Raw genomic sequence first — 17,152 nt, forward strand, 5'->3', positions numbered from 1 at the left:
CTTTTGGTCACGGTCAATGCTCGCCCGACCCCTCGTCCACCCATTGATGCGTTTTTGTGATTTTTTTTTATTTATTTCCAAACTTCTATATATACTCCCTACCCCATTCACTTTTTCACACACAATTCACTTATCTACTCTCTTCTATTCTCTTTTCTCTATCAAGTATGGATCTCAATAATTTTCCAAACCCGAATAGTGCCGACGACGATATGCTGATGTTCGGCGGTGGGGGCGCCCATTGGCCCGGCCACAAAGACTACCTGGTCGAGACTTCTGGATCTGTGGGTCCACTTTATTTTACGAGTCTGAGTTCGATCCGTTCTTCAACACCGACGCCTACCGAGTCTAGGAGATGGAGTCGAGCTGTGGGCAACCTTCCGTTCCTGAGGCAACAAGGAGGAAGAAGAGGATGACGCGGAAGGAAAATGCGCCAGCCGTCCCACTCCCATCCAACGATCCCAACAATGAGTACGCCGTGGGGCGTACAGACTACACCATGGACGAGTACATGAAGGTGATTGAGTGTTGGGTCGATATATCGGAAGATTCGATATACGCCAACCACCAGACTTTGGCTAGGAAGTGGGATCGCATTGAGGTCAGATACAACTCGGTGAAGCTGAGTTGAGCGTACAAGCGGAAAAAAGGAGCAGCTCCACAAGTGTTGGGATCAGATCAAGCTCCAGAAGGCAATGACCGAGTACCAGTCGAAGTACGGGCAGTTCAAGTTCTATGACATTTAGCTGATCTTGAAGGACAAGCCGAAGTTCGACGGAGGGATATTGGTCGCGTCCTCAGCGCCGAAGCGGATGAAGAACACCACCAGTGGCGATTACACGAGCAGCGGCGGCCCGTCGCCTATGGATCTCAACGCTGAGCCGTAAGGAAGTTTCGGCACGCCTATGTCTACTTTTAGGCATCCCATTGGAACAAGACTGCCAGAACCCAGGCCAAAGGGAAGGCAGCCGCGTCTAGATCGGCTCCTCTGCCTGCTTCGCCTACGCCATCTACTCAGCTCGTGGCCTCAGTGCTCCAGGAGTTCGGTGGTTTTCGCGAGAGTTACGACTATAGATTGGTACTTGACTTAACCACTAGCCTTCCAAGTATCACCTATCCGGATCACCGCCAGAGGATTGAGAAGATAATCAAGAATATGAGCAAGAAGTTAGATTTAGATGACTAGGCTAAGTTTTTTTAAATTAGTAATGTATTTTTTAGAAATTAAGTATAGTGTAGTTTTTTTTTAATTAAGTAATGCAGGTGTTTTTTAAAATTTTTGTGTTTTAGTAATTGAAAACAAAAATAAAAAACAATAACATTAAAAATTAAATGCAAAATGAGTTTTAATTGATAGGGCGGAACCACTGTAGAAGGAAAGGTCGGACTAAGAAATGCTGATGTGGCGATCACTAGGGCGGACACTATCATATGACCATTGTGGATGAACTAGATTTATTTAGCATATTATTTAGACAAACTCTATTTGCGCAATTATCACAAGTATCATGCTCATAACTTGAATTAAAACATGCTTTTGATTAATTGAAACCTAAAACATGCTTTTCTACGAAACAGAAGTTGTACCTTCTTGATTCTCCAAAGAATCGCGGATGGTTTGCTACTTCTCCACGTGTCGATCTTCAATACTTGACCACATATCTTCTGACTGGTTCCCGAACCGTATTCCGATATCATTGTGGGCTGATCTCACCAGAACACTAGGACTCGAATAAAGAAGGCATAAGACCATCAGCAGTGGGGCGCCCTAAGGCGCGCCACGTCAGCATTTTTATCATCCTCCTTCTCCACCTGCAGTGGGGCGCCCTAAGGCGCGCCCTATGACGCGCCACATCATCATTTTGTTGTTTTGTTTAATTAATTTAACTGTTTTCAAATAACACGTAACTAGTAAAAAAAATGACTAAATAACAAGCTGCGAAGTTTTAATAAAAAAAAATTACACCATTCAACTAAAAAAAGAAAAAAACTAAGTCGGGCCAATTCCCAACTTCCTACGCAACTCATCGAGTAATGCACGGAGATACCCGGCTTGTTCGGGGTCGGTGCACTTCTTGAGGGCCTTGTACGTCTGCAACATCGTCCTTGCCATCGACGCTGTAGCTAACGACGCAAACGCGGTGGACGTCTGCGTCGGGAGCTCATCCGGGTCCGGATCAGGGGTTGCAGCGGTCGACGATGACGTCGCGGTCGCCTTCCCCTTGGCCTTCGCAGCCTTGATGCCGGGAGGATGCCGGGAGGACACCGGTGTGCCGGAACACCCTTCATCCACGTACGTCCGGTTGAGGTCAACCGGGTTAGTGCCGCTGCCGCTGCTCGTGTAGTCACCAGCTTCGGTGACCTTCGTCCTCTTCGTCGCACCAGTGTGCAGAATTCCACCTTGGAACTTCTGCTTCTCCCTCAAGAGCGCCCAGATGGCCTCGTGCTTGAACTCGCCGAACATCGGCCGGTACGACAACATCGCTTTAGAGCGCACGTCGTGCACGCTCTCGCCGCTCCCCTGTGACCGCGCGCACTTCTCAAACTCCGCCGAGTACAAGTTCACTTGCTTCTTGATTTGATCCCAGTGCTTGCGGAGTTGCTCACGCTTGCGCTTGTACGCGGTCGGCGGCTTGACCGAATTGTAGAGGTCCGCGATGCTCTCCTAGTACGCGGTCTGTCTCTGGTTGTTGGCGAATATCGGATCTTCCGATATATCTACCCAACACCGGGCCAAAGTGAGAGTTTCGTCGCCGGTGTAGTTCGTACGGCCGGGGGCGTACTCATCGCAGTCACCGGGAGGCGGCAACTTCTGCGTCCGCTGCCGGTTCCGCTTCGCCTTCCCCTTGGCGGCACCGGTCGCTGCGGGTGCGGGATCGGCCGATGCGGTTGGGCGGTGCGGCGACGGCTCCATATCAGACAACCCATACGATTCCGTAGTGAAATCGGGATCGTAATGGGTGTTGTCGCCGAACGAACGATAATCGCCGGGTTCTGTACCCGGCCAATGCGCCTCTCCGCTAAACGTAGGGCTATTGGGGCTTGAATCTATTTCGTAGTAATTATGTAAATGTAAGTTTCGAAGATGAAATCGTGTGAAATGAAATATTACAAATGAACGCTATTTATAAAAAAATGAAACCGCGTGCCATCGTCTGCGGCCTTCACAATGGGGCGGACGATGTCGCGAACGATGGCCATCGTCTGCGACCATCGTCCGCGGTTTAAGTCGCGCCCGAAGCATAGGCCGCAACTATCGTCCGCGGCCTATGCCACACACCCACAGTGGGGGCGGATGATGAATGGCGCGGACGATGCGCGCCATCGGGCGTGCCATCGTCCGCCCATTGCGGATGGTCTAAATTCTCATGGAGGAGAGCTGAAAAAACCGTCCATTTCTTAATGCAAGGGGAGACGAAAATTTTCAATAAAATATTATGTGTGTCTGTCTCTCCTTTATTCTCCTATTTATATTTAGTTCATATTGGACCCAAACAAGGATCTATGGAAGGTTTTGGATATGACTTACCCCAATTAGCTTAGGACTAATTAAATTGAACCCACAATTTAATACAAGCTTATATTGGAATATTATTTGCAGACACTACAGAAATAAAATTACACTGCCCATCCAAATCTGAAATTACGAGTAATTCGGGTTTCCATTTTAAATAAAATGTTTATTTCCCGCACCTAAGATAGAAATGTCCATTAATTAATTATTGTCTGCTATGGACGAAAATTAATTAATTTCTTATTAATTCTAAGAGTGGACTTAGCGCGAAACACTTATTTATTATTCATAGAGTAATCAAACTCTAACTAGCTAGGTTCCGAATAATAAAATCTCGTTTCACGCTCCTCTTGAGGACATTATCAAACGAGGCGCCCCTCGTGTGCGTTTCTACATAATAGCAATCCTAGCACCGCTAGATATTAATCACCACCACCCAATATATCAGGTTTATTGGGTTACGAAAAGCCTGCACCATTTGATAAGTCAAAGTAGTGCATAATCAATATCGTATGCTCAATGCTAACGTATATAGATTAAGAAATACTTATTTATCAAGACCTCGTCTTTCAATAGATAACATAAAGACACATCTTGCTGGTGAATCGGTTCAGTGTTATACCACACCAATGTCATCTTATTTCATTAAGGCTTAGAAACAATCGGACTGACATTGCAACATTTCTCGATAGGTAGTCAAAGCCTATCTAGGTTGTGAAATTCTTCTTTTTCTTTGTTCAGAACTGACCGTGTTACCTTAAAGTGGACGACGCCCACAACCGGTTTACTAAAACAAAGACTTAGACTTTGTTAAGTTTCTTATACATAATAAAACAACCATTAAATGTAAAACATAACAAAATTATGACAAAAACAATCCGTTTTATTCCTTGGAAAATAAAATAAGAGTTATTATTGTATTCAATGTATCGAAATGTGATTCATAGCATACAAAACTCTAACAAAAATAACATAAATGGAGATGGAAGAACGATTGTGCTTTACTCCACACCAGAGCATCTCAATTCTCTCACATGCCTTGCACTTTTCACCGCCAAACACCACCCTTCCATCTCCGTCGTCGTCCTCTCCACCGCCTCCGCCGCCGCTGATTCTTCCGTCACCTTCCTCCGCCTCCCCTCAACAATCTCATGCCTTACGCCAATTTACCCCATCGAGCTCTTCTTCAAAACCCCTTGCCTCAACAACCCTAATTTTTTACAAGCCCTAGCTCAAATCTCGCTAAAATCAAACGTTAGAGATGCAGTTCTCGATTCCTTCTGCAATTACCTGTTTGATAATTGCGAGAGTTTGAGCATCCTGGTTTACTTCTGCAACACCACCGACGCATCCGCCCTCTGCACTCTGATTCAGATTCGGATTCGGTAGAGATCCCCAGCTGTCCGTCCACTCCGGCGGTGGATCTGCCGGAGATGTTGCATTTCCCTCAGAGTCTTAGGTACAAACACTTGTGGACACCACAATCAACATTCAAAAATCGGCCGGAGTCATCGTCAATTGAATAAGCGACAGACAAAAATGTAGGGAGACGTGGGCAACAACTGCTTCAAATCGGAGGGAGAGGAGGGCAAAAATGGGAGAATATTTTGTTTCCAGCATAATGGAGAAACGAGTGGCCTTTATACCTGCCTTCCCCCTTGATTGAGTTACCCTGCACATCAAAGATAGTGGTATATGGGAGTGTGAAACCCGCCCTTTTTTACCGGGTCAGAATAGTATTTTAAAAAATAGGTTATTATTTATCTGCATCAATTTTGAGATTATTTATCTCCATCAATTTTGATATCTGACAAATCTATGTTCTTACACAAATACCCTCATATTAACATATTTTTTTTACACAAACATCCTTTGTTTTTATTTCTCTAATTTTAAAAGTGTACTCTATTTATTATGAAAGTTAATTAAAATGGATAATATTATCATTATTTATTTTAATTATTATTTTAGAAACCCTATTGTTGGGGAACATTGATGCAAACCCAAACTCCACATTAGTATGATATTGTTCATTTTAGGCAAAACCCTCACGATTTTGCTCTTGGGGTTCTCCCTAAAAGACCTCATAATAATGAAGTTGAAGTAACACAACTTGCAACTCTTGTTTATTCTTCAACGTGAGATATTGTTTGCCTCTATACCTATCAAAAAAACATAAAAAAATAAAATGAATATTTCCTACAGTCTACCAAACGTGTGGAATAAACTATTAATCACATTAATTAACACAGTTTATATGGATGATAATTTAACTTAGGATAATTTTATAAACCTACCAAACTATGCAAACATTATTTTTTAAAGTTTTTTTTCCTCTTACTTATGTCTATTTTCCTATTATTTTACCGATTGCAAATTAAAATTTATAGTACTATACAGATTTGTTACTACTATAAAACTAATTTTATACTAGTACTAGTAGGAAGAGAAAGATTCTTTGTAGGCGGTGGAGTAATTAAAAAGAACTTCTTCACTAAACACACCCTAATTCTTTATTACCGGGTAAACGGCCCCGGCTTTAGTTATTAGATTTCGGATTCGGACTATCCAGATCCACATTTTCCGGCCCAATCCTGATTAGGGCTTCTCTATAAAATCCAAGTATATGCATCCCTTCCTCACTCTTCCAATCTACAACACAGTATTGAACTCCTTCGCTCTAGATCTCAATTTGAGAAATCACCCAAATTTCTGTCGTTGTAGTTTTCATTTTCTGATTGTTATTTCTATTTCCGCAGCCCTCAATTTATGCATGTAGCAACCCGGGCTCCTCTGAAAATTCATATGAAGAATGAAGTCCCAAAGCTCGTGCGATAACGACGCCGTTTAGTGTTGTAGATTTGCCGCTGTACCTTCTCACGGCCTATTTGTGTCAAAACAACGGCAACAATCATTCATCTGCACTCGTAATTTCTCTCTTTGTTTTTGTTTCTTTTTTTTAATAATTGGATTGCCTCACCACACCTTTAGCTTGTTTTCTGAAAAATTTCAATGAAAAATTGAGCTAGTCATAGAGACAAAGATTTAGCGGCTTTCACGTGGGGGTTTACAATTTCCCATTGTTTTACCTCTAAAAATGTCCGCTATATTTGATGCACAATTCCAGATTTTTCGAAATTAGGTTTTTGCTATGATTAAAAGATTATCCGCGCTTCTGAGATTTCCAATCGATGAAGTAGATTGATAATAATGGTTGAATTTCTTAATATGAGCCAATTTATTAATTTTAATTTATTTATATGCTGTGGTTGTGATGATTAATAATCAGCTTAACGCCAGTTCTGCTTCAGAAAATTCTTGATCGATAGAGCTGTATAATTATCTGAACCTTATTAAATTTATTTTTAATAGGTTTTAATTATATTTTGACACTGATGAGATTTCCAATTTTGAGGTATAGTGATATTGAGACCCTGTTTACAGGGAGAACCCCTTGATGTTGCTCTACCTTTCCATGAAAATTCGGATATGTCTGAGTTTTTTAACTCAATTTCCCCAATTTATCTTGTTGAGAATTTAATCTTTTTACTGCCCGTGATGGTTGTTGGATAGTATATGAGGTGCAGTGAATCCGAGTTCTGCTTATGCAGATGAACCTCTCTGTGGATCTACATTCCTATTGATTATAATTAACATGCTGAGGCAAATATGTTTTCTTAATGTAATATTCTGTATAGCATTTGAATTTTATAAGGATTGCTTTTAATTTGTTTAGACAGAGAGTTTTACTATACCCTCTTTCTTGGTTTTTAACATCTTATTGATTGAGGGTCTGAAAAACTCGTATATCAAAGGTGTTGTCATCAGCTTCTTATTTCGATTTTGCAACGAGACTGGAGTTAAATAACAGCACTAGATTATTCTGTAAAGTTGCTATTTTCATTTATGATAGTGTATTGGTTTAATTTTGTTTCTGTTGTGTTTGGATTTAATTTTTATGTGATGAAAGGTTCCTTTGTATGTGTAGATATTGAGTTTTACTCTATCTCTACCTTGGTTTGTTTAAATCTTGTAGGTTGAAGGTCTGAAACAATGTTTTAGTCGTATAATTCCATTTTTAATTTTTATGTGTACTCATATAAATCGGTTTTGGTTGTGTTTGGATTATTAAGTTATTGCCATCACTTTCCAACTACATCTTCAAATCGGTCATCAAATAAACCCTACTATCAATTACTATGTGCTTCAGCTAACGGTTGGTTTAAAGGAATTAACCTCTGATTTGATTGATATCTAAATACCGACTTGCGCTTCTCCACTCTTATATTCTTTAAATTGACCTTAAATAATTCATGCCTAGCACCTCTAGGCATGAATTACCAGAGATTTAGGGTAGCGAAAGCCTTTCATACATACCCAATGGCACCTATTAATCAATAAATTTTCTATCTAGATTGCGAAAAACTATTTACTATAAGCAGTGAACTGGATGAAGGTTTTTAGTGAAACGCTACCGTTAAAATTAGGAGCCATTTGTCCTTTTTGCTGAGATCATCAAGAAAACTAGTTCATTATCCAAAAATGTCTAAATATTTGCTGAGATCTTCAAAGCTGCAGACAAAGATGCTCCGGCACCTTAACCATTGACAATATCGTGATCCGGGGGAGGATCCCCTGCTGTGGTCGGAGCACAGCAGGGGCTGCTGTGCCAATTAAACGGCAGCGTTTGGAGTCAATTACTACACCCCTTTTCATTGTCAAATTTTTGTAATGTGCTACTTTTTCAATTACTTAACTTGCAACTTTATTCTTCCCAGTAGCTTCAACATATTTTAGGTGGTTTACGTTGGATAATAATTTTATTCAAATACCGATTAATTAGAACTATTCATTACAATTTATGAATTATTTAATTTTATATTCAGTTGCATGATCATTTAAACTTTATGTATTAACTATTAATATTATGATAAATTAATGTAACATTAATAAATTATTATTTAATACTTCTTAGAGTTGTGATAGCAATTGGAGGTTACCGAATTCGAAAAGTCATTTATATTAAATTTTATTAATCTAAAAATATAAAATTACAGTAATATTTTAATTTTTCTTAGTTGTATCACATTGCTAAAAATAGAAATTAATATGAAAAAAATCAAATATGATAAAACAACAATATAACTTTTGTCTCTTGATAGAGTGATGTTATTATATTTGGAGTGTTAATTAAAACATGATGTATAAAAAATGACACCATCATTTTTTTTCATATCATATTTTTATTTATTTATTTTGTTATATTAGTTCCAATTTCACTATTATGGAACAATTGAGAAAATTGAAATGTTATATTCGATTATTCGAGTTTCAAAATTATGGAAATGGCCAAAAATTCAATGAAGAATTATGATTTAATAATATTTATCCCTAAATTAAAAAATAAAATGAGTTTTCTAATTTGATAACTTTTTAGTAAAAAATAAATTAGAATTGTAAAAGCAGTATTCAATATATAGATATTACATTCATATCTCGATATAAGTAAAAATAATTTTAAGTGATAAAATTAATTTACTAAAAGCTAATATTCAACAAAGTATGATTACTCCTATATAAGTAAAATCAATATTCGATATATTATAAAATAATTACTCCCTCCGTCCCCGATTAAGAGTCACTAATTTCCATTTCGGGACGTCCCCCATTAAGAGTCACTCTTCCACTTACCATTTTTGGACATCAAAATTACCCTTCATGTTTAGCAAAATTTACAAGAAATGTCATTACTTACCCTCTCAACTTCCATTTTTTGGACATCAACTCCCTCACTCTCGATTCAACTCTCTCTCTCTCTCACTCTCACTGTCGACTCTCTCTCTCATTAATCCTCCCACCCTATCCCCCTCTGCCTCATTCAGTCTCTCTCTCTCTCTCATTAATCCTCTCACCCTCTCCCCCTCTGCCTCACTCAGTCTCTCTCTCATTACGACGCAATTGGTCGTCGGTCCGTGGTTCACGGTGTTCCACCGTTCATAGGCGACGACGGGGCTGAAGGGCCGACACCTCCCGATTTGGTTTTTTACGGATCTGAAACTGAAGCTCGGTCCGATGCTCTCGACGGATCTGAAACCGAAGCTCCGGCTATGGGTTTCGACGGATCTGAAACTGCAGATCCGTCCGAGGGCTTCTACGGTTCTGAAACTCTACCTCCGTCCCCATTACTCGACAGATCTGACACCGAAGCTCCGGCTAAGGGTTTCGATGGATTTGACACTCAACCTCCCTCCGTGGGCTTCTACGTTTCTGACAGTCTACCTCCGTCCCCATTAACCAATGGATATGAAACCGAAGCTCCGGCGGGGGGCTTCGACGGATCTGAATTTTGGTTTTCCCTCTCTATTTTTTGGCGAGTATGAATTTGACTGTGCACTTTTGTTTTTCCATTCAATTTTGCAATGACAGTGCAAGTTGATGTTGAAATTGGCTATTCAATTTTTTTTTCATTCAATTGGCTAATCACGTTGACAGTGAAATTGGCTCTTCATTGCAATAATAGTGCAATTTTTTTCCATTCAATTTTGCTAACACAAGATTAATTAAACAAGTGTAATCGATGGAATTTAGTTAATCACTACACCATTATCTAATCCTCCGAAGTTTAATTGGACATTGAATTCATTCAATTAAATTTATTACACCAAAAGTCAAACAGGTCCCACATTCCACTACCTAACTTCATTTACTACACCACACATTCAAACACTTCATTAAAACTCGTGCCGAGTCAAAGAACGACTCCTAATCGGGGACGGAGGGAGTATAATTTAACCACCTGTGTGGGCAATATAACAATATTAACTTAAACCATTGATCATATAAATCATGCAGCAAGTGAAGTTAATTTAAAAAGTAAGCATGCGTAAGCTATTGTCCAACGTAAACCAACTGAAATATAAAGTTGCAAAAGTTAGTAATTGAAAAAGTAAGCACATTACAAAAATTTGACAATGAAAAGGGTATAGTAATTGACTCCAAACGCTGCCGTTTAATTGGCACAGCAGCCCCTGTTGTGTTCCCACCACAGCAGGGGATCCTCCCCCATCGTGATCCCGTTACTTTCATGGGGAGCACACGAATACTAGAATAGTAGTAGTTTTTTTTAGAATTCATAAGCATTTTGCTCCTTTTTTGTGATTGTGTGAGTTTTTCTAGCAGCAAACAAGTTATATTTGGTGAACAAGTCAGCATCTAAATCAAATATTCATTCAAAACCATATTTGTTGTTTAGTAGTCGTATGTTTTACTACATAGTCCATTTCAGTATTTCCATACTTATCTAAGACATGTATATATGCTTTCATTCCAAGACATACACTATTATAGCAAAGCACAAGTATGCTTGAACAAGAAACATTAACATCTTACTCCTTAAAACCCCATTTATTATATTTACCACAACAATGCAAAAAACACAATCCCAACCAAAACTCCCACATTTCAACGCTCTTCTCCTTCATCATCTTCATCATAGCTCAGAGCTTGACACAGAATTCTCCACGTCCACTCCCTCATCAATAGAAAAGTATGACTTCCTCCCAACTAGTTGTGCAACCTTCTTGGCAGGCCCCGAGTCACGTGGACTCCTGTTGCAGCGAGCGATCCTCAGCCTCGGAAGAAGGCCAGGCGCTGCCACAACACATCCAGGAGACTTCTCCCCCTCTCCCTCTCCCTCTCCCCCCACACTGCTATGAACTATAATCTCACTAGGAATCTCCCACCTTTTCTTCACCCGGCCCTCGCCTTCATTAGCCCTCGTCTTCCCCACGGAAAAAGACCGCGTCTTCTCAACCCTTTTCCCTGCATCACCATCACTCTCCGGCAACGATATCTTCCTCATCGCCGAAGCCTGAGACGCGCCCTGATTATACCTACTCGCCACCACCCTCCCCGGCCTAGACGCCTTCTTGTTTGGAACTGATTTCTCGCCATCCCTAAACAGCTTCTTTGGCTGGACTGAGCTTAAAACAGATTCTTCCTTCTTCACAGCCTTTCTTGAACCAATGGTGGTCACGGCTTGCCTCAATTTCTCAGCAAATTTCCTCGATTTCGGGCTCAAACTGCAGCTCTCCACCCTCTCCTCATCAATCCCCTGCAACTTAAACAAGCAAGATTGCCTCCTACTCTGCAGAGAGGTGGTGTTGATCACCATCTGCCTCGATTTCGCCGCCCCGAAAATCTCCGAAGGCCCCAAACTCATCCCTCTACGCCCTGCAGAAAGGATTTCTGCTGGCCCTAAACTAATCCCTCTTCTGTTAGCCTTTGTTCTAGCGCCCAAATTCGAAATCTCATCATTCTTGCTGCCCTGTTTCTGCTCCATGAACTTCGCCGCAACGACTCTCCCTCTCTTCTCCACAGATCCCGCGCTTTCCTTCTCCGCTTTTAAAGCCTCCTATCTCGAGTTCAATCGCGCCATTTGCAACACGATTTCTTCAATCTCCTCGTCGATTTTCAAGACTCGATTTTTCTCGAAACCCTTGTCCTCGATTGCTCTCATTTTCGATCTCTGAACTGATTCGACCTCGGTGAGCTGCTTAAACGGTGTCGTAGAGGTCGATTTGGGGAAAGGGGAAACAGAGGGGAATTGATTTTGATTCACCGATGCGAAAACTTGATTTTCTTTATCAGAAACGGAATCGAAAGAGGAATTAGGGTTTCCGAAAGTCGGCTTCAGAGATACCCAGGGCTGCTTGCTTGCCGCCAAATCTTCAGAAATCTCGCCGTTGTCGAAGGCGGCGTTGTTCCATATCTGCAGATCGGCAGAAGAATCCGCAGCGTCTAAGAACTGCGGCACGCTCATTTTTTTTTCACTAAAATAGGCTTCGAATTGATCGATTGAAGAACAAAATGTGACCGAAATCTTGAATAAGAAATCGGAGGAAATGGATTGAGTTTGAAAAGAAATTTTTGTGATGTTTATGTTGGGATTTTAGACCGTTTTGAGTTTCAAATAAACGTTATTGAATAGCCAGCTCCATCGTGGCCGTTGGATGGGAAACGCTCCGATTTATTTAATGGTTAATGGTTAATTTTGTGTTGAAACTTGAAACTTCAATTAAACTTCCAAATGTGAATGTAATTAAAACGCCATAATGAGTTTTAGGGGTGTCGAAACGGGTACCCGCGGGTACCCGTACCCGGAGAACCGGGTACCCGTTCCCGTTTGTAGCCAAAATCTTTGTCCCGTTACCTGACCCGCACAGTGACGGGTGTAGGGGTTGGTAGCGGAAGCATGCGTTCTAACGGATCACATAATACGGATCTATTTAGCAGATTATTCAGACAAAATCTATTCGCGTAATTATCACATGTATCATGCTCATAACTTGAATTTCAAACATGATTTAGCACAAAAAATCCCTAAAACATGCTTGCTACGGAGTTAGCCAATTTACCTCGTTGATTCTCCTAAGAATCGTCGATTGCTCGCGCCTTCTCCACGATGATCTTCAATACTAGACCACAGATCTTCTGACTGGTGTCCCGAACTGTATTCCGACATCAGGGTGGGCTGATCTTATCGAAACACTAGGACTCGAATAAAGAAGACAGAACTTTCTCACGGAGGAGGAGCTGAAGAACTCACGGAGGAGAAAAGAAGTAGAAAAAATCGTTCCTCTTCTAATTAGAGAGAGGGAAGAAAATTCTCACACTAAAATTGTTTTTCTGTCTCTTTTATTCTCCTATTTATAATAGTTCATATTGGGTCCAGTCAGGGATCTATGAAAGGTTTTGGATATGGGCTCCCCCAATTAGCTTTTTACTAATTAAATTGAACCCACAATTTAATACAAGCTTATATTGGAATATTACGAGCAGCCACTACAGACGTAATATTGAACTCCCCATCCAAATCCGAAATTATAAGTATTCCGGTTTCCATTTTGTTTATCATTCATTTCCCGCGCTTAAGATACAAATGCCCATTAATTAATTAAAGTCTGTTATGGACTTAATTAATTAACATCTTATTAACTCCAAGAGTAGACTTAGCAAGAAACACTTATTTATTATTCATAGAGTAATAAAACTCCAACGGGCCAGTTTCCGAATAATAAAACCTTGTTCAAGCTCCTCTTGAGGATATTATCAAACGAGACTCACCTCGTGCGCGATTCAACATAATAGCAATCCTAGCACCGCTAGATAATGATCACAACTACCCAATATACCTGGATCGTTGGGTGACGAAAAACCCGCACCTTTGGTAAGTCAAAGTAGTAGATACTCAATATCGTATGCTCAATGCTAACGTACATTGATTAAGAACTAAATATTTATCAAGACCCTGTCTTTCAGTAGATAGCATAAAGACACGTGTTGCTGTTAGATCCATTCAGTGCTATTCCACACCAACGTCATCTTATTTCAATAAGGCTTGGAAATAATCGGACTGACATTGCAACCTTTCACGATAGCTAGCCGAAGCCTATCTAGGTTGTGAAATTCTTCTTTTTCTTTTGCAAAGCATTGCATAGAACCGACTGTAGTTACCTTAAAGTGGACGACGCCCACAACCAGTCTACTAAGCAAAAGACTTAGGCTTTGTTTACTTCTTATGCATTTAAATGTTTATAAAACATCTTATAAACGCAAAAGTAAACACAATGTAATAATATACTGATTCTATTCGTGCAAACTGCTCGAATAATACTGAATCGGGTTAAAAGTGGATTGTAGAGTTTTTCCGTATACAAGCAAGATTCCTATTCGTGCGAATTTGCTCGAAACATGCTTTTCAGGATACTAAACCCTAACAACGGGTACTCGCCTTGTCGGGTACGGGTATCTCGTACCCGACAGGCGGGTACCCGTACTCGACCCGTTTAAAATATATTCATCACGTTGGCATTATATCTGAATATTGTCACACAATCTGAATAATAGCCTTACGTGTTATAATTCTAAAACTCATCCCCAAATACTTGCCACCTAAATCTATATTTCAATACATAAAGAGGTTGCATGAAAGAGTATGCAATATTTTGTAAACACAGAACAAAATCTTGTTTCAGTTTTAATAATTTCCAACACAGTTTCTTAGGAATTGGGGCAGCAATCTGGAAGTTATTGACTTGAGCCCTTACCTTCTTTGCGGCAGGGGTCGGCGGCTGATGTGGGTGGTAGCGGGCGGCGGGCTGCGGGTGGCGGCGCGGGTGTGAAGAGCAGACAATTTAGGGTAATGGACAAAAGACTTCAGAGTTAATCCTAAAACGAGTATTAATTAAAATTACGGTAATGGACAAAAGACTTAAATAGATATTAATTAAAATTTTTAATACAATATTTATATTTAAACGGGTATATAAGCGAGTATACCCGCAAAAACCTGAAACTCAATACCCGTACCTGAACCCGTTCCCGCTTATGTCGGGTAGCGGGTACCCGAAACCCGACGGGTAACGGGTCGGGTGTGCGGGTACCCAATACCCACTACCCGTTTCGACACCCCTAATGAGTTTCGTAGTAATTAAAATTTGAGAAAAGATAACTTAACAAAAACTGTATATACTATATACCCTTTAATTTAGTTCTATTTTTAGGATATAATTTTATGTCTAATTTATCCTTATTTAATATTGAATATTTTTACTCTATGGCCATGTTTGGTTGGCGGGAAAGTAAAGTTGACAAGGAAAATGATTCTTGGGAAAATGAATCCCGGGAATATGATTTCTAATTCTAATAACTTTACTTTCTCGTGTTTGAAAAATATCAAGATTTGAAAGTATATATTTGATTTAAACACTAAACTAAAAGTATACTTATCATTTTTTATTTATAAAAAATAATAATACATATTATTTAATAAATTATTAATTACCAATGATAATAATTATATTATTTTATTTATTTTTACGATGGATAGTTTAAATATGGATTATACATCATAATATATAATAATATAATAATAAATAAGATTATTATTATTATTATTATCATTATATTTACTTAATTTTTAATTGAATAAATTTTATAATTTAAAATTTCACTACAATTTTATTGTTAATTACTAATTTATAAATTAATAATTATTATATTATTATAATTATATTTAATTATTTAATAAATTATTATTATTATTATTATGATAATAAAATTAAAAATAAAATTAATAATAAATATTAATATTAGTTTAGGAAACCCGCATTGATTTAGATTATGAATTATTTATGGTAATACTAATTAACACACTACATAATTAAAGTACTATATAATTTAATAAAGTAACATAAGCATATTTTTTAAAAGAAAATTATGTTTGATCATTTTATACTTTAGTATCTAGTATTTTTTGTCATTTGTATTATTTTTTGATAACTTGTTTGATCTTTTTTTTGTTAATTTTTTTTATTTTAAATTATCATGCGAATAAATCATCAATGTTGTGACAATAAAATAATTTAATATATGAAAAAATAAATTAAAATAATAAAGCATTTCTATATTTGATATGTGGAATGTATGAGAAAATATTATAGCCATAATGATTTAACAGTTCTTGCATTATCTTTTTATTTTTGTGCTATTTTCTTTTAATACTATTTTTCCTTAGCCTGTTTCCTTTTTCATTATATCCAAAAGCAGATATATGAATACTTTTTATTTTAATTAACTTTTAGTGATGTGTATTTTTATATTAAGAAAATATTAATTATTATTTCTTTTTTAATTAACATGAAGGGTGTTTATAGTAGAAATTATGTACATATACAGGTAGTTGCATTTATATTTATAATTTTTAGAATTATTCAATCATGAAATAGTTTGATGCAAATTAATTTTTTTTACTTATTTTTTAATATTATATCAATTTTAATTACATTTCATGATTTTTTATTCTAGATGTAGAGAGTAAAATGAAATTGACTTAGTGTTAATTAAGTTGTTGAATGACGATACTCATGAATTGAGTACATATTCTAATACTATCATTTTTATAGTTTACACTTTTTACTTTAGTCATTTTATAATTTACAATTTTTTAATGCGAATGACTACCGATTAGTTGGGTGACAATAAAAAATGTATTTTTCAGTAGTATATATTGAATTCATTTATGTTTCATGGTTTTTAAATAATGTAGAGTCACGAGAAAATTGATCTAATGATTACCGATTAGTTGGGTGACAATAAAACATTAAATTAAATATATATACATGTAGTCACTTTTTAGAATCATTCAATAATAGTAAATTAGTATGTGAATGACTATTAATTTTGTTTCATGTTTTTTCACTCAAGAAGAGTACATAAATTGATTTAGCTATAAAGTTGATTTACTTATGTACACTTCTTGACTGAAAAACAAGAAACAAAAGTGCAGTTATGTAGCTTTATGCTAGAATGAATTATCTTTCCTAAATGTGCAGTTATTAAACTTAGAAACTTAATCTTCCCTAAATAGTTATAAAAGGGTAAATATGTAATGTATAAACTATTGTGAATGTAAAATACCTAAATATTCCAATATTGTATACACAATTTTTGTTAATTTATCACTAATTTTGGAGGTCGCCATATTTCTCCTTATATTTTCTCTTTTTCTCATGTATCCTTTTTAATTCTCACTCATTTTAAAATTTCATAAATGTTGGTTAATCCTATATTTTTATT

At 37.8% G+C, this 17,152-nt stretch overlaps 1 protein-coding gene and 5 non-coding genes across 6 annotated transcripts; 5 read left to right on the plus strand and 1 right to left on the minus strand.

Annotated features, from left to right (window-relative positions):
- Positions 1 to 6,283: 6,283 nt before the first annotated feature.
- On the plus strand, positions 6,284 to 6,427 carry LOC121785596. The gene has a single exon (XR_006046984.1). It is a non-coding gene; the product is annotated as a small nucleolar RNA snoR134 (small nucleolar RNA).
- Positions 6,428 to 6,660: 233 nt separating this feature from the next.
- On the plus strand, positions 6,661 to 6,750 carry LOC121785593. The gene has a single exon (XR_006046982.1). It is a non-coding gene; the product is annotated as a small nucleolar RNA U36a (small nucleolar RNA).
- Positions 6,751 to 6,777: 27 nt separating this feature from the next.
- Positions 6,778 to 6,868, plus strand: LOC121785639. Its single transcript, XR_006047023.1, has one exon. It is a non-coding gene; the product is annotated as a small nucleolar RNA Z223 (small nucleolar RNA).
- A 34-nt stretch (positions 6,869 to 6,902) lies between these two features.
- On the plus strand, positions 6,903 to 7,014 carry LOC121785644. The gene has a single exon (XR_006047028.1). It is a non-coding gene; the product is annotated as a small nucleolar RNA Z278 (small nucleolar RNA).
- Positions 7,015 to 7,286: 272 nt separating this feature from the next.
- On the plus strand, positions 7,287 to 7,395 carry LOC121785647. The gene has a single exon (XR_006047031.1). It is a non-coding gene; the product is annotated as a small nucleolar RNA snoR97 (small nucleolar RNA).
- Positions 7,396 to 11,003: 3,608 nt separating this feature from the next.
- LOC121784107 lies at positions 11,004 to 11,855 on the minus strand. The gene has a single exon (XM_042182286.1). It carries the CDS (start codon positions 11,853 to 11,855, stop codon positions 11,004 to 11,006), a length of 852 nt encoding a protein of 283 aa, XP_042038220.1.
- Positions 11,856 to 17,152: the final 5,297 nt, after the last annotated feature.

This window comes from Salvia splendens, chromosome 21 (assembly GCF_004379255.2).
Source record: "Salvia splendens isolate huo1 chromosome 21, SspV2, whole genome shotgun sequence".
NCBI classification, from domain to species: domain Eukaryota; kingdom Viridiplantae; phylum Streptophyta; class Magnoliopsida; order Lamiales; family Lamiaceae; genus Salvia; species Salvia splendens.